Source organism: Lathyrus oleraceus, chromosome 7 (genome assembly GCF_024323335.1).
Source record: "Lathyrus oleraceus cultivar Zhongwan6 chromosome 7, CAAS_Psat_ZW6_1.0, whole genome shotgun sequence".
NCBI classification, from domain to species: domain Eukaryota; kingdom Viridiplantae; phylum Streptophyta; class Magnoliopsida; order Fabales; family Fabaceae; genus Lathyrus; species Lathyrus oleraceus.
In genome coordinates, this window is record NC_066585.1 from 123,779,804 (window position 1) to 123,798,195 (window position 18,392).

At 32.5% G+C, this 18,392-nt stretch overlaps 1 protein-coding gene across 1 annotated transcript; it reads right to left on the reverse strand.

Moving 5' to 3' along the window:
• Positions 1-9,143: 9,143 nt before the first annotated feature.
• Positions 9,144-11,867, reverse strand: LOC127101089 (14-3-3-like protein C). Its single transcript, XM_051038418.1, has 5 exons — positions 11,675-11,867; positions 10,987-11,381; positions 10,446-10,555; positions 10,213-10,361; positions 9,144-9,384 (listed from the first exon to the last, which is right to left on the reverse strand). Exons 1-5 carry the CDS (start codon positions 11,745-11,747, stop codon positions 9,332-9,334), a joined length of 780 nt encoding a protein of 259 aa, XP_050894375.1. The 5' UTR covers positions 11,748-11,867; the 3' UTR covers positions 9,144-9,331.
• Positions 11,868-18,392: the final 6,525 nt, after the last annotated feature.

Below are 18,392 nucleotides of genomic sequence, written 5' to 3' on the forward strand. Positions count from 1 at the left end.
ACAAATGAGGAGTTAGACCTGATAAAAAAAGTAAAAGTGGTCAAAAAGAAAAATAAAACAATAAAAAGCCTAAAAAATAAAACTAAAAGATTCAAAATGGAAACTAAAAAAAATCTAGAAGAAGGTTAATCAAAATGGTTACTAAAGAAATCATCCCTTATTAAATTTGGTAAAGTTTCCCATCCAACAAATAGATATGTTATGTACAGGATGACAATGGTTCTCACGAGTATAAATAATAATTCCTCTTTACTCATTCGTGAATGAGTAAATATGATACCGGTATACACGTGAGTATTTATCGAATAGATATTTATAGATTTTAAAATATTTATAAATATTTATATTTATAAATACATTTTTTAATTGTAATTTATTAAAAAGATGAATATACAGAAGGAAAATGTATGCAATTAAGATTTTAAGTGAAAAAAAAATTAAATTAAATTAAATTAATATTAATCAAAAGAATTTATTAAATATAATAATTTTAAAAAATATTTAAATAATTTTTTTAATTATTAACGAATATAAATATCCGCGGGTATAAATACTGTCAAATCTATCTCTATAGCCATAAAAATAAATAATTAAATATTCATTTATTTTACCCATTAATATCCAATCAATATATGAATTCTTTCCTCTCCCTATCATATCAATTTATCTAAGCAACTATTCTCTTTTATAAAAATATCCAAATAAATATAATTGACATATGTCTTCTTGCAAGGTATGGAATTTTCATTGCATTAATTGTTCCAACTAAATCACTCTCCTAGTCTTATCTCATTTTCATATTCTCACTTACTCAACCCCATTTATTATGGTCAAAATCTTATATTAATATTTAGTCAAAATTACATAACTGTTCAAAAATATATATATTTAAAAGTTATTTTTATGAAAAATTATTTAAAATGATTTAATATTTATATCTAGTTATAGTTTTAGTCTCTCTATTTTGTCTGATTCAGAATCAATTCTCTGTTTTAAAATCAAATCGTTTTAATTTCGTTTCACATTTTGTATTTAAAATTGATGTTTTGTTTATTTTTAAATAACGTGTCACTTGTGAAATTTATCAAATCGTCACCCCACCTGTCACCATCCCTCTCTCACAAACCCGTCTTGGGGACCATGACGGTTGCCCCGTTATCATGCTAATGTGCATCAGTTTTCCTAGATGCGTGACGGTCGCCCCGTCATACCGGCGACACCCGTCCATGCTGTGGAGATTGCAGAATCTAGAATCTGCGAATCCGTCACTTGAGCACTTCTAAAGCTCCAATTTCAACCCCTAACCACTCAAATCAAATAGAAAAACTTCATACTTAATATATTGGAGATATAACGTAGCAAATCAACACCGAATACACATTAACATTAATTTATCATGAATTTTATCATATGTTCATCATCACCAAAATTACATAAACAAGAACAACGCCTATGAATTTCACATACAAATTGCATACAAATTCTATACATAAACGCAAGATAAAGATATATTCAAGACACAATAATCCATAGAGGTATTCACAACCATCTCAAGAATTCAAAACTTCATCAATGAAGGATAAAGGAAAATAATAAGGAAGAGAGTTAGGATCTCTCTCTACCCTTTATGAAAAATACACTCATATAATTTCCCCTTATCTGAATTCTACAGAAAAATTGAATCTTTTGCTTACAATCTTAGGTTTTGCTCCTGCCTCTCAAACTAATATTTTGCTTCTGCCTCTCAAACTCATATTTTGCTCCAAAACTCTATGTACTCCATAAACCTATTCTTCTCCTTATTTTTCTATTTGAATTAAATAAAAACCTAATATTTCTATTTAATTTAGTTATCACCACAACTCCTCTCAACTTTTGGTAATTCTCTCCTTGCCCCACAAATTTCATAAAAATATTACTTTCCTTTCATATCTCAATGTCTCTTATTTTATTAATCTATTATTTTAATTAACTAAAAAAATTGTGATAAATAATATAGATTCTATCCCACCTCAAATAATCCAACAAACCACATATAACACTCCAGTAAAGCACATCATCACATAAACATAATAAAATAAATAATTTCAAAATTGGGGTGTTACATGCTATGGTTGGGATTTTCTGGTTGCTTTCACTTTGAGAGAGGCTTTATACCCGAGTCTGAGAAAAACCTAAGTTTAAGTTGGTGATTGTGTAGTGTTGGCCTTCGAGATGTATGTCTTTCTTGGGGGACACAAAGAGACCGCCTAGAGTAGATCCTTTTGAGAGTATTGTTGTCTAATGAGTATTCGTTATGGCGAGAATATTTTCAAAAAGGATTTGTGACTTTAGGGACCTCTTGTCTAGAACCCTAAACTTGTTATTAGGGTCAATGATTGTTTCGCATAACCTTCTTGACATATATCTCGCTTGGCTGGCATGATAACCTCACATATAGTAGGTTCTCTTGAGAGTATTTTTGTTTAACGAGTACTCATTATTAATATCAATATTTTCGAAAAGGACTCGTGACTCTAGGAACCTTTTATCAAAAACCCTAGAGCCAACCTTGTGAATGGTTTGTGTAGAAAAGCTTAGAACTATCATATTGTAAGGAGCCTTCCTAAATAGTTTGTTATGTTGATATATGCTCATATTATCTCATATCCACATCTTTCTGAGCCCACACATGACATGGAATGTCATTGCATTTTCATAAAGATCTTTTGGTATACCAAAAATAAAACAAAAAAAATTCATGCATCCGCATTCATCAACATTCATGTGTATTTTTCCACAAAAAAAAAAAAAAAAAAAAAACTCATCTCACCTTTTGCCTATAACCTTCAAACTGATTGCCTAACACTCGCTTGGAACTCGAAACGACTCTAAGAGAACCATGGATGAACTTAAGCAAGGCCGAGAAATGTTAAGAGAGGGTGTCAATTGTTATAACGGAAACACATGCCTCTCTACATCCATCAAACTTTATCCCAGGTCCACGACAGGCCCTTGTGGCAACTGTCCAATTCCCGACGTATGGCCTTCCTTTTGAACATCCTTAACCTAAAGTGAAGTTCACCAAAAGTTCTTCTTTTCCAGCAAAATCTTAATCAACATTCTCTTCATCATCCTTAAGGGGTAATGGGTCCAAGTAAGGTTCAACCAACTAAACTTTACGTTGTGAAGAAGGTCTTCTCTGGTGGAGCTTTGATTCCTGAATAGGGAAGAGTTTCAACTCTCCTTGAACTCCGATGTATTCAAAAAAGTATTGTGCTTTTAAAAAAGAGAGTAAAAAAACCGCTAGGTGGAAAACCCGAAGGTTAACTTATACAAAAAATGGGCATCCTAGTGGAATGAAAACTCGAAAGAGTTGTACAGGCAAAAATTAGGGATAAATAATAAGGGAGTCAAAGAAAAATCCACTAACTTGATAACCTGAAAGAGCGGCCTATGAAAAAATCAGGGTATCCCGGTGGATCAAAAACTCGAAAGAATGGTCCATGCAAGAGTTAGGGATCTTCTAAGAAGGCAAAAGACTATGGTACGAGAGCCTCTTCCAAAACAAAAATATAAAGACATGAAGAATCAACAACAACCTTCCAGATATAGTAAAAATCGAGAACCCAATGTTAGAAGAGCTTGAAGAATAAGGAGACTTGGAGTATTCAATGTCAAATCACGATGAAACCTGAAACGCATTCTCTTCCTTAGCAAACATATCAACTTCAATCTTTGAGTGGGTAAAAGGTCAACCAAACAATGAATCAAGCATGAGAGTTTATTCTCGACACTGGTGATTATTTGGCTATCTTATCATTTTCATTTGTAATTTCCTTATTCGTTAAGTGCTATTTACTTTTAAACTTGTTGCTTTTTAAATGCTAATACTTGTGAAATGAGCATGCATCTTTCGAATCAACCCTTTCGTGTTCACTATTTTATATTCTGTCATTCCTTGTTTGCAAAAGAAACATATATCAATGTTTATTCATTTTGCTTTTTCCTTTGTCAAATTTTAGTGTTAACAAATACTGGACGGAGGATGTTGTAAGCAAAATATTCAAAATTGCTAAAGCATACTTTTTAATAAACTTGTCCAATGATGTAAGGCATTGTTTCACTTCTCAAAATAAGAAGTTAAGGATATTTAACCTCTAGTCAACCCCTTCGATCCCGAAAGTGGGGTTCTTAAAAAAAGCTCGATCTTAACCAATGGCGGGGTAGTTTTCTAATTAGTTGGACTATGCATTCAAATTTTCAAAAGAATCATTCCATCTAAACATTCCAATAAGAGGTTCAACTACATCCTCTTCCTCGCACACATCATACAATATCGAAGAAGTAGTGACAATCCAAAAGCTTACAACGGTTGTTTCTCTCGAACCATTAACATGACAGTCACAACCCTTCCAACAGAAGAAAAACAAATCAAAAGAACAAATTTCCTAGAAATTATTCCCGAAAAAAAGGAAGCAAAATCAGAAATCAAAAAAAAAAAAAAAAAAAGTTAATCAAAATCCTTAAAAGAAAAGAAAAATCAGGATTATGCCCATCATATCAAAAAGGAATAAACAAAAAGGGTGACTGTCATCTCAAGAAATCTCATCAGTTCTTGAACCATTATATCTTCATCTTTACAACCTCAAAATTCTCTTGAAAACTGAATGTGCCCGTTGAGTTAATTGAATTTAGGAATGGAGATAATCTGAAAGAGAATTGGGGAGGGTTAAAATTGAATTTTGAGCCTTATAATCCTTTTGTTCATAAGTCGTGAACCAAGCCATGTTACAACCTTCAAAAAAACCTAATTGAAGCAATGTTTACTTTGAAAGTATACTATAGCAAAAAAAATTTAAGCTAACTCCAAAAATGTTTGCTAATCATTTCCAATCACATTGTTTTCTTGCATTTTCATGATTTGAATGTTTAGGCCAACATTATGTTATGACCAAATAACCCATCCATTGTATATCACAACAATAACTTTGATTTGAAAACCTGCATGAGCATTACATTAGAATTGCCATGTTGAAGGAACAAATTTATTTGCAAGTCAACACTTAGAATCACGGAAGTTCCAACAATGTGCAATCGATTGTGGAACTTGATCATTCATGAATGGTCACATCAGGGGAAAATCACTCCATGAGTTGGTCAATCTGAGGAAGATCACTTTAAGACTAGATCAATCAAAGGTAAATTGATCCAATAATTAATTAATCAGAGGTAGATTACTTCAAGGTTCAAATTATTAGGGCAAGCTATCTCCCGATCCTGTTATGGCAAGTTGCTTCAAAACTCATATTGAGGTCAAGTTTGTTAAAGACCCAAAAAACTAGGGCAAGATAAGCCACAGAGGGGAAAGTTATCTCCATACTTCAAGTTTTTCAAGCAAACCCCTACCATACATCAACAATCACTGAGTTCAAAATGAGTGATATGCGATTATGCTAACACAACATCCTATCAAATAACCTATTGATAAGAAGCTTTGTTGCAAAAGAATCCTTCTGTTCAATATTCAAACATCCATTGCATGCTGCATGAGCACTAGATAAAACATTTAAATCATCATGCATTGTATGCATATCATTCATGTATGCATATATCATGCATTAGCATTACCCTTGCATCAACCATGTTTCTATTTCTCTGGCATCAAATTGTGTATCTCATCTTATGCATCATGACAACACATATATGTCAAAGGCCTAAAAGCCTCATGGAAGAAAAATCAAACATCTACAATCTAAGAGCCTGATCTCGCTCAACACTTCTATAAAGCCCAAAGCCCAACTTTTCTTGGCCCCTTCCAACAACAAAAAACAAGCCCTGCTCGACATACTTACCTTGAATTCTGATTTCCATTGGCACACATCCATTAACTCGTTACATGCATTGATCAATCACTACATTTCATGAATCATTTCATGTGTGTCATATCCACATACGTGTTGTACTACGCCAGGTAACCAAAGGCATATCATGCATCAGCAAATGCATCAGTACAAAGAATACATGCATAACACAGACCGTGATTCTATGACCACCAATGGAAGTCCAGATTAATCCCCATCGAAGCCAGTTATTACTCCCCAAGTGAGTTTTATTTTAAGAGGACTCTTTGCTATGCGTCGCCAGGAAATAGACTTCCCTAGTGAGTTTCCCTTGAAATTTTTCCTAGTAAGCTTTCTCCTCAGTGAGGCTCCTCTTGGAAATCTTTCCCCAGTGGACATTTGTCATAAAACTATCCCAATCAATTCCCAAGGATTTTTCCTTGGTAAATCTTTGCAGTAGATTTCTCTAGTGAACCTCGATAGTATGATTTCTCGGTGGAACTTATTCAAAACATTCTCAATTAATTCCCAATGAACCTTATAATGGTCTTCTATCGATCTAAGTATCAATGCAACTGACTGATGATGTCATCCTTTGTCGATCTAAGTATCAGTGCAATCGACTAATGACGATCATCCTTGTCAATCTAAGTAACCGTGTAATCAACTAATGACATTCATCCTTTGTCGATCTAAGTATTCATGTAAATAATTGATGAAGATCACCCTTTATTGATCTAAGTATCTGTGCAATCGGATGATGAAGATCATTATTTTCTTATCTAAGTATCAGTGCAACCGGATTACAACCATCGTCCTTTATCGATCTAAGTATCAGTGCAAGCGACCGATGACAATTATCCTTTGTCGATCCAAGTATCAGTGTTATCAGCTACAATATAAGTAGCGGTGCAACCAGTTGATAATAATCATCCTTTGCCGATTAGAATATCAGTGAAACCATCTAATGACTATCATCCTTCGTCGATCTACGTATCAGTGCATCTGGCTAATGACGAGCACCCTTTGTCGATCTAAGTGTCAGTGCAAACGGTTGATAACAATCATCCTTTTTCGATTTAAATATCAATGCAACTGGATGATGACGATCATCCTTTGCGATCTAAGTATCAGTGTAAGGTGGAACACCCCCACTTTAGTTATTTATTTTTTATTAAATTTATATTATATTATTTTATTTGAGTGATATATGTGATTTATTTGAATTATCGGTAATTTATTTAACTAAATTAATATTAGAGATATTTTAGAGTTGAGAGAAAATATAAATTTTATTAAAGTTAAGTAGTGATGGATGGATGGAGTAAGAGTTGGGATTATAGTGAGAGTTGTAGAAATAAATAAATTTAGAGGATTATTTATTTAAATTAAATAATAGAGAATATAGAAATTAAAAAAGTAGAAAATAGTAAGACGAGGGTGTGAGGAGATTTGAGGGGTGAAATAGGCAATTGGGATAATTAGGTTAATTTATATAGTTAAGTTGATGTGACTCTTGTACTGTACATACAAAAGTTGGAAAAGAGGAAGATCTATAAGAACTCTTCGAGGGCGTTGAATAATCCCCTTAGAGCCAAAAGATTTTTTCATTGATCGTCAACTTCGAGGTAAAGCGTGGAAATTCTTTACATATGGGTGTTTAGGCAGTCTGATGGTGAGAGATTCTAACCCTCGTATCTTTTCCTTATCAATTCCTTATTTGTATTGTATGTTTGTGGCTGAAGGGTTTGCCTTAAACCCTTCTGATTGATTCTTGAGTACTATTGAATAATTCTACTTGAAATCCTTGTTGACACATTGTTGCTATAATAATTGGATCATGATATATAATTTATTCATACTGTTAATGTGTTGTTGATCTGTGTTGTTGGGTAAAAGTTATAAAAAGTCAGAAATATTGCAAATGACAATTTTTCCCCAAGAAAATCAATTTAACCGGAAAAATAAAAAAGGATGTATCACCTCTTGGTTTGGATGTATCACCTTGATGGCCGCCTTAGTGAAATATGTGATGTACTCCCTTAATGACTCAGCGTAATCATGGGTGACATTGAATATACTAGTTGTTGAAACCTTTCAGTGCTTACTCGCCGAAAACTGATTAACTAGCTTCCTCAAACGGTCTTGATAACTAGTCAATGAAAGGCGTGGATGGTTCATGAACCATCTTAGGGATGCCTCCTTGAAAGTGTTGGACACAAGCTTGCACTTTACAGAGTCATAGGCGCCTATGATTTCCATCTGAGTATTAATGGCGGCGATGTGTTATTCGGAGTCCCTTTTCCCATCAAACTTCACTATTGATGCTGGTTTGAAGCTTTTTGGTTCTAGAGGTCCCAAATCCCATCAGATAGTGGCTCGGAGTTTATGACCACGTATTTGACCTAGGTGTCTTCATGATGTCGCTCTTGAAGGTCTAGGATGTTCGCTTGCAAAGCTTGATTAGAACTGTGCAAGTATCCAAAGCATCTCGCATATTTATTAAAGCCTTGGTATCATCGCTTCCAATGCTGCTAACTATCATGGTGCCTCATCGTGTGGCCTATGTTAGTTTTACCATGTGGTCGCGAGAGGGTTTGTGTTCTCAATGTATGAATAATGAATGAATCATCCAACTCTAGAGATTGAAATGTTTGTAAACAGAACTATGAGACGAATTATAGGAAGGAAACGATTTTCCCTCAATTTCTCAATGTGCGTAAGAGAGAGTAGGGAGAGGAATTGTTCTTCTTCCTAGATTGGAGGACCGGTTTTCCTCCTTTGTAGGTATGGCCTAAATCCCCTGTATAAGTATGACCAAATTCGACCATTATAAAGACACATTATATGTCACATATTATAGAAATGAATTAACAATAGACATGAATTCAGGTTGGACGACTCAAGCTACAGTCAAACAACCGGGATCACACCCGCCCAATTATGTTATCTTAATTTCGCAACTCTTTTGGGCTTTCCTCTAGGGCCCAATCATGTTATCCTAATTCAAATTTATTTATTTTTGTAATTTTAATTTAAACCAAAGGAAGATTTCGGGTATGCTTTTCGTGAAATAGTTGCAAGATTGAGACATGACATTTTGTATAAAATTGCAGTCTAACATTTTGTTTAAAATTGAAGTCTCTTCAAGCAAAATGTTTATTCTCGTGGGTTAAGCTTTGTTTCTATATCAATTAACATGCTGACTCTAATGTACTAAAGAACACTACACTTTTCCAAAATTATATATGGATGGAAATCACAATCCATGATCAATAAAAGGCTTATCTGTAAGAAGTATAATATATGAAAATTGATGAATGAAATGAAGCAAGCATCCCTTTTGCAATTATGTACTTGAAAACAAACAAACATTAAATTACAGTCAAACAGCACCCTGCAATCCCAACTTCTTGTCCTATTACAACATCCTAATGGTAAAAAGTTGCGAAAACCGCAGACAAAGAACACATGAAATTTGTTCAAAGAGTTTGGACAATTGTGCCGACCTATGCATCTTCATCTCCACCATCTCGCGAAGATTCAACCTTTTGTTCCTCAACTGTTAAAAAAACGAGGTAAGTAAAACAATCGCTAGAAAATTATAATAAGAAAACAGCCAAGTGTTGAAATAACAGCAAAATATAAGTAAAGTCGATAGGAAACCATAATGAAAATGTTTATCACTGCTTAGTGTTTCCTTAAGAAGTTTCTTGGTGAAATTAGAACAAGAAAGTATCCCAGATACTGAAGCATTTGATTTTGAACATGTTTAGGATATCATTTAAGAGGTAGATCACACAAAAGACACAATGAATAACACTTAGTGGTGGCAAAACGGGTCAAGCCTGCCCGTTTAACCTGCCATTTATGGCGGGCTAAGTCATGGTTTTGAAACCGCACCCTCTACATTGACCGCCCCACCCCATTTTTTAGCGGGCTTTGAGGAGGCGGGCATGCCTTTTTGCCAGAGTAGCAGGTCTGCACCCTCTACTTTGACTGTCTCGCCCCGTTTTTCTGCAGGGCGGACCCAAACAGAGCGGGCATGTTCGTTTTCCACCCCTAAACGACACATCCTTTACATAAACAAAATTGTGTGATTACATATAAAGGTGATGCATAGTTTTCCCTTTGAAGAATTACGGGTAATTTATCCAACACAAATAAAAATTAGTCAGATGTAGTTCACAAACAAAGTATTTTTAACCTACAAATAAAGGTAATTCGGTGAGCTACATGTAACTAATTTTCATCAGTGTTGGGTAAATACACAACTATTTTTAAGGACAACCTAAAAAACACCTTGCATAAAATAAAAACTCAGAAGGAATTAATTGAGTGAAAATGTAGACTTGAAAAACAATCCATGATAATGTTGATTAACGATTACCTCCTTCTTCAGGGATGTCTGAAGTCCACAATGTGAGGTTGTCCCTCAGAAGCTGCATAATCAATGTGCTGTCTTTGTAAGACTCCTCGCTCAGAGTATCCAACTCAGAGATTGCTTCATCAAATGCCTGCTTAGCAAGGTGACATGCCCTGAAAAACGAATAGTGCCATTTCAAATCTGTTAGTATGCGAACAAAGAAGACATGGGATGTTATATAACAGTGATAGGCATACCTTTCAGGAGAGTTCAAAATTTCATAATAAAAGACAGAGAAGTTCAAAGCCAAACCCAATCGAATGGGATGTGTGGGAGCTAACTCATCTTCGGCTGCAGTAGAAGCTGTCTGCAATATTTATGAACAATCAGATTAACATAAATTGGCAGAAAAAAAAGTACTTTGATAACTCAACATTGGTGAATGGTGATACTTTCATCCAAGTAAATGTATGTAACAACAGAAAATCCTATCAGTGATCATAGGGAGTCAAAAACACAGTAAACATCCATCAAAACCAATGAAAGATCTATGTGTTGACTTGAATAGTCTCGTGCTACAATAGAACAGGTATCGAACCTTTAGAAGTGTAGCGTGAAATTCGGAAAAAGGACTAAATTGTTATTTCATAAATTTGAAGGACTAAATTGATCTACTCTTACGCTTGCTGTATATCCACCGTATATCCATAACATAACATATATCATATAGATTAAAAATAACAAACATCAAAACCATTTTAAACCCCAAAAATACACGAGTTTTGAGTACAAGCGGACCTGATAAGCTTCCATGGAACGATCAGCAGCCTCTTTCCTCTCGTCACCGTTCTTAAACTCCGCCAAATACCGATAATAATCCCCTTTCATTTTATAGAAAAAGACACTAGACTCACCAGCAGAGGATGAAGGAATAAGGTGATCATCAATAATAGTCATGATATCACTGCAAATATTCGACAACTCAGATTCCACCTTGTTTCTATACTCCCTTATCCTCTTCACACTCACATCATTCCCTTTTGTGTCTTCCCTGTGCTCAATCGAGGATAGAATCCTCCATGAAGCCCTATGAGCGCCCACTACGTTCTTGTACCCAACTGATAGAAGGTTTCTCTCCTCCACAGTCAACTCAACATCTAGCTTTGCCACATTCTTCATTGCTTCCACCATTTCTATCACATCAAAACAGTAAAAGTTTAATTTTTTTTAGAGAATTCGATAATCCAAATCCAATTTCAGTCTCAAATCCAAAAAAAAAACTGATAAAAATTCAAAAGGGGCATTTATCAAATAATATCAAGCGGTGTAACCAAGAAACTAAATTGAAATAAAAAAAGTTGTAATCGAATTAAACATCAAAGGTTAGAACAGTGGAAGCTCTCAAATCTGAATACAGATGAATCAAAGGAAGATAAAAAAACGAACTTTATGAAGAAAAAAAGAGGAAGTTAAGAAAATGGGTTACCATCATAGCGTTCGGCTTGTTCAGCGAGCTTGGCGATGTAGACGAAGTTTTCACGTTCCTTGGTGTACGCCATGGAAGTTTTGGTAGTTTTCTCTTACTTGGTTTCTCTGTGTTGAATTTCGGAAAATTTCGGAAAATTTCAAAGGTTGAATGGGAGGGACAATGAGAGTATGAAACATGCTATGCACGACGCGGAACATGTTGGTCATGGGAAGGGTGTAGTTTCACGCGCTATTCAGAGAGTGGTTGTCACGTTTCCTAATTTTGGTAGTAAAAGGCTGGAAAGTGATGTTCACGGTAGTGTGCTGTTTGTGAGATTAGAAACGAGGCAAATTGATGGTGTTTGGTAAGCATTGAAAATTTAAAGTATTTTTTTTTTCTTTTGACTATTTGGAAAGCTTTAAGCTTTTTATGATAATATAAAAAACTTTACAAAAAATTAATTACAATTTTAATTTGTTTATTTTCACTAACTCAAGAAATTAACATTTTTATTTTAAATTCAAATTGATTTATTCTATTCTTAAATATTTACACTCAAAATTGATATCGAATCATGTTGTGTCGGACGGGAAACATGACAAATTATTTTAAGTGTTAAAATGAAATAGGTATATGAAATTGTTTAAATTTTAAATAAAATGATTAATTTTATGAATTAGCTAAAATAAGTAGATAAAAAATATGATTAATATTAAAAAATGATTTAGTAATTTTTCAAATTAAATTTATTAAAAAATATAATTACAAGTAAACCATTTTTATTAAAAAAAAATTAAAAGCTATTCAAAACTACTTTTTGAATTTCTATTTTAAATATTTTTTTAAACAATTTTTTACAACCAATATATGGAAAACTTATAAAAGTAATAATCAAAATATATTATTTTTTAAAAACTAAAAAGTAATAAAGGGACTCTTAAAATTTCAATAACACTTTTTATTTTGAACATAATCACAACACTTAAAATTAAAATTCAAAAAATAAATAAAAAAGACTAAAAATTAAATTTAAAATTCAAAAAATATATATGACACATTATTAATAAATTCAATATAACTCCTCATAAATAAAATAAATTTCTTGAATACTTATTGATAAAAAAAAAAATTTACACATGTATAACAAAATAGTTTGTGGTATATATATATATATCAAATTGATTTAATAATAATTATTATATTTATTTTTAATTACATGCTTACATGTCAAAATGAATAGTTTTAATTGGATGATAGTGTAAAATGGTTTTGTACTGACAGTGTATTCCAATTAATCTATATATATATATATATATATATATATATATATATATATATATATATATATATATATATATATATATATATATATATATAATTTTGTATTTGGAATATATAATATTTTTTTTTCAATCTGTTCGAATTCATTGAATTTTTGTTTAGATGGATTTATAGAATGTTGAATTTTCAAATTTTTTTATAAATAAAGTTAATCATGTTTAAAAATATATATATCAAATCCCAATATAGTCGTTAGTTTTATTTTCAGAATTCTTTATTATTTAGATTTATTTTCTATTTGGTAAGTTTATATTTCGAGTTTATAGATGTATTTTTTTTTCTTTTACGTTTTGTCTTAATAATATTCTGATCCTTTTATATTTTTTATTTAAATTGATCTCATATTTTTCTTAATAATATTTTTATCTATATTTTTTTTTGTTAACATTGCAAATATTTAAATGTTGATGATTTAAAAGACTAGTTCAAATACCAAAAAAAAGATAAAAATGTTATAAAGCAAGACAAAAAGGATGATGAGATGTATTTGGTCTATAGTTTATTTATTAATTGTCAATTTTTATGAGTGTTTAATTTATTTTTATTGATTTTTAGTTTATTTATAAACAAATTCAAGTATTTTATAGTTCTTTTTCTTCATATATTACCACTATTATCTTACTTGAAAGAGAAAAAAAAATGTTAAATATATGTTTCTTTATGTCACATTGCACTTATAAGTTTATTGAATAACTAATTTTATTAAACATTATAAATTTAATTAGTTGGCTTACTCGTTATCGGTTATCACCTTATAAATTATCCATTATAAACTCACACATTATGACTTAGTTTATTGTCTATCCATTTTTTTTTGTTAAATAAAGCTTTATCTTTCACCTAAATGATCATGACCTAAGCCTTTTTATTTTAAAGTTTTGGGGATTACCCATGATGATGAGTGTCACCTTATTGGATACTTAGAAAGATAATCAAGGGAACTTGATTATCACTCTTGGTTTTTTTATAAATAAAATTAATTATTGTTATGGTTGATTGTCTAATTTTTGCATACAAATTATTAAGCATGATGTCTTAATATTTATGAAATCATATATTTGAAAAGATTACGATTAGATATGATTTGATTAAAAAGATTTGGATTTGATTAATGAAGAAGATTCAATTTCTTGTTTTCGGGGTTCACCCTAATTTTGATCTAATCTTAGTGGGCTTTTCACTTGGATCCTTTTGTTATTTAAAGAGATGGTTATCCTTATTTGAAGATCACAATTTTGAAGTTTTGTGTGTGTTGTATTTTATTTTAGTGAGTCTTTGTATTTTGGTTGTAATACTTTATTTTTGAGGGTCTTTCTTAATTTATAAGGATAGAGTATTTGGTCTGTAATTGTAATTTAAATCATGCCACATATGATTATTTTCTTGCAAACACTTTGGAGAGTGTTTTAGTGAAAGTGAAAGGATCTCAAATTCAAGGGAAGTCTGAGTTGAAATCCATGGATAATATTTGAAAAATGGCCCTGAACCAAGAGAGTCCAAATGAGACCGTCTTGTATTATTGACTATTTGAATTAGTGAATTTCATTTCATTAGACTATAGTCCTCTAGACGTAGGTAACGTTGCACCGAACTAGATTATCAATTATTTGTATTATTTAATTTGTTTATATGTTCTTCACTCCTTTTAAATCATATTGTCTCGTATATTGTTCAAATATTGTGTGGGACATCTTCTCGTTGATCGAACAGAATTTTAATTGGCATTATAGCAGACACACTATTTTTGGTTAGGTGAGCTCTAGGAATTTTAATCTAGTATACTAAAGATAGACAATGCCAAAGAAAGATATTTTGTTAATCATATGCTAACTCTTGACAGTACTAATTATGACTATTGGAATACTTGGAAATAAGTCATTAATGGATGGGCTCCACCAAATATCACAGTTGAAGAACAAAACCGAATCTATGAAGCCTTAAAATATTTGACAACTCCTGAAGATGAAGTTGCATTTGGAAACTCTTGTGCTCTTAATGCCACCTATAATGGAATTGACAAAAATATCTTTATGATTATTAAGACTTGCACTAGTGCTAAGCATGCTTGGGATACTATTAAATTTCCTCATAAACGTACATCCAAAGTTCGTATGTCAATACTTCAATTTCTTACCATAAATTTGAAAGTCTTAAGATGTGTGAGGAATAAACTATCTCTGAATTTAATGTATGCCTTCATGACATTGCTAACAATTCTGTTGCTCTTAGTGAAAATATGTCTAAAGAAAAGGTTGTAAGAAACATTCTTAAATCTCTACCCAAGAGGTTTAACATGAAGGTTATAGCCATTGAAGAAGCTCGAGATGTTTTCACGATGAAAGTTGATGAATTAATAGGACCCTTACTCGCATTTAAGGTGACCATTGATGACAAATCCGAGAAAAAAGTGGGTGTGGTGTTCAAAGTGGATATTGAATATTGTGATGATCGAGAAGAACATGTTGTTGATGAAAATGTGAATGAGTCCATTAAAAGGTTTGCTAAAAGTATTTGCAAGGTCATGAGAAGATTTGATAAAAGGTCTGAAAATAATGTCTCTGCTAATGTCAAAGACAATAAGCATAAAAATTCAAAAGGTGGAAATTTTCAGTGTAAAGGAAAAGATGAATAAAAACATAACAATGGCAAGGGAATTCAATATTGTGAATGTGAAGGTTTTGGATATATTCAGGAAGAATGTCCAAATTTTCTTAGGAAACTGAAAAAGGGCTATAATGTCATTTTATATGATGAAGAAAGTGAATATAATCAAGCAAACAGTGTCGTAGCATTCACTGATTGCATAAAAGAAATATCAAATTTAGAATTGTTTGATGATAATTGAGATACTAGTGACAATGGCTTATCTGATTATGCCTTTGTTGAAGCTTATAAGACTATGCATCTCAAATGGACTGAAGAATATCAATTTGTTGAAAAACATACAAAGATAATTGAAGCTCTTATTCAAGACAAAACTCGTATCATGCTAACTATTTCAGAGTTGAAGGAAGAAGTCGACCATCTTAACTTTAAGCTTGACGGTATGACCTAATCTATAGTATGTTGAATTCTAGAACTGCGGGCCTTGAGGAAATTCTAGATGTAGGCAAGTCATCAAAAGATATTACGAGAATCAGATATATTGGTGAGTCATCTGATTCAAAGAATATGTTTGTTATACATGTTCAGAAAATATAATTCATAATGTCTAATTATAAGTTATAACAAACTTCCAAACATCTTGGTCAACACTCTAAGTTTCATACCAAATCCTCTTAGGTATATCACTATTGTGGTCAACATGGTCACATATGATCTTATTGCTACAAAATATATGGAATGTCGTGATACCGTAACAAGTCACATCCTCAGTGGAAGTTTAAGTATGATGTGTGTCTTCAACAATGTTGGTGTGCATAGCCTAACATTCTGGGTCATATTGCATATACCTCTCTAAGGGTCTCATCTCGTGAATATTGGTACTTTGATAGTGGTTTCTCTAGACACATGACTGGAGAAACAAACTATATAAAGGATGCTAAAATCTTATTCTAACAACTATGTCACATTCGATGATGGTGTCAAAAGTAAAAATTATTGGTAAAAAAAAGTTAGACTATCATGGTCTTCCTTTCCTTAATGATGTTTTACTAGTTGATGGTCTTACTACTAATTTTATTAGCATTAATCAACTATATAATCAAGATTTATGTGTTAACTTCAATAGAGTTGAATGCAAAGTCAATGACAAAAATTATGCTCAACTAATGAAGGGAATCAGATCTACAGGCAAATGCTACATGTAGTCACCTTGTGATAAGAATCAACCTCAGTCTTTTATGATTTCCAAAACTGAAGAATCTAAGTTATAACTAGAAATAGGACAAAGAAGAGAAATCCATTTCCACCAGAAAAAAATTTCCTAAGGCCCTCCATCCGACCCCCTTGCGAAATCACAAACCTGATAACCATACCTAGAAGAAATGACTGCCTTACACTAAGATGGTCTACCCTTAAGCAACCTCCATATTTACTTACTAAGTAAAGTTAAATTCTTAAGGCTTAAATCCTTAACACTTAACCCACCCACCTTTTTAGGTCTACACACATCTTCCATTTCACCCAAGTAACCTTCATCCCCTTTTCGGACCCACCCAAAAGAAACCTTCTTTGCAGACAGACTAACTTCTTCCATATAGACACTGACATCTTCAAAAATGAAAGAAAATCAGTAAGGAATTCAGGACTAAATTTAACATAACAACCTTCCAACCCAGACTACAAACATATTCTTCAAATAAGCAAGTCTCTTAGTCACCGCCTGAACAAGGGGGTACCAGGTCCCCTATTTCCTAGAATTAACACCAATTGGGAGACCCTTATATTTAAACGGTAAGTAATCTACTCTATGATGTAAAAATTTATCGGTCAAATCCAAAAACTTCATCCCCACTTTAATCCTAAAATACTAATCTTAGAAAAGTTCACATTAAGGCCCAAAGCAAGTTTGAAGCTCCTAATGGTAGTCTTAACAGTCATCAAGTTATCCATCGAAGGACCCCCATAATCAGAGTTTCATCCATGTACTGCAAAAGGGACACCTCTAAACCTTCTGATCCAACTTTAAACCCTTAAAATGCACCAAATAAAATTTCCATTTTCATATAAGAACAAAAACTTTCCACCTCCAACAAAAAGAGAAAATTAACTAGGGGATCCCCTTATTTAAGACCCCTTTAAATACTAATCTCATAATGTGTGTACCCAATAACTAGAACCAATAGGTTGTCTGAAAAAACACAAGTTCTAATCCATGTCTCCATCTTGCATTGAGCACAAACATAACCAACATATAATCTAAAAATGACCAACTAACTGAATTATATGCATCTAAAAATCCACTTTAAAAACTAAGCACTCCCTTTTGGATGCTTTACCCAAATCCACCACTTCATTCAAAGTCATCACACTATCAACCAATTTCCTTCCCTCGATAAACACCGACTACTAAGAGGAAATAAGAGAATCCATAACCCCTCTCATCCTATCCGCCAAAACTTTGGCCTCTAAAGAGAACTAATAAGGGAAATGTGCTTAAAATTTCCCAACTAAAAAAGGGAATCACCCTTAGGGATGAGCATAACCAAAAAGGACGTCAAACTCTTAGGAAACACAACATGATCATAGAACTGGTTAAACATGAAATAAATATCAGATTTCAAAATGCCCTCAAACTTCTTGTAAAAGGAAAAATTAAATCCATTTTGACTGAGGTTTTCTACCCCATCTATCCCTACCATGATTGTGCCAATCTTAGTTGGGATAAAAATGGAAGAAAGAAGCCTTGCATCAACAAACAAGGGACATGAAAGAGAAATCCCATCAGGTTTCA

Excerpts from the sequence above, each read along its gene's own strand:
- LOC127101089 (XM_051038418.1), bottom strand. The coding sequence starts at position 11,747 with ATGGCGTACACCAAGGAACGTGAAAACTTCGTCTACATCGCCAAGCTC. Across the intron at positions 11,382-11,674 it reads ACAAGCCGAACGCTATGATG|AAATGGTGGAAGCAATGAAG; the intron begins GTAACCCATTTT and ends TTGATGTGATAG. Across the intron at positions 9,385-10,212 it reads AGACATCCCTGAAGAAGGAG|TTGAGGAACAAAAGGTTGAA; the intron begins GTAATCGTTAAT and ends TTTTTTTAACAG.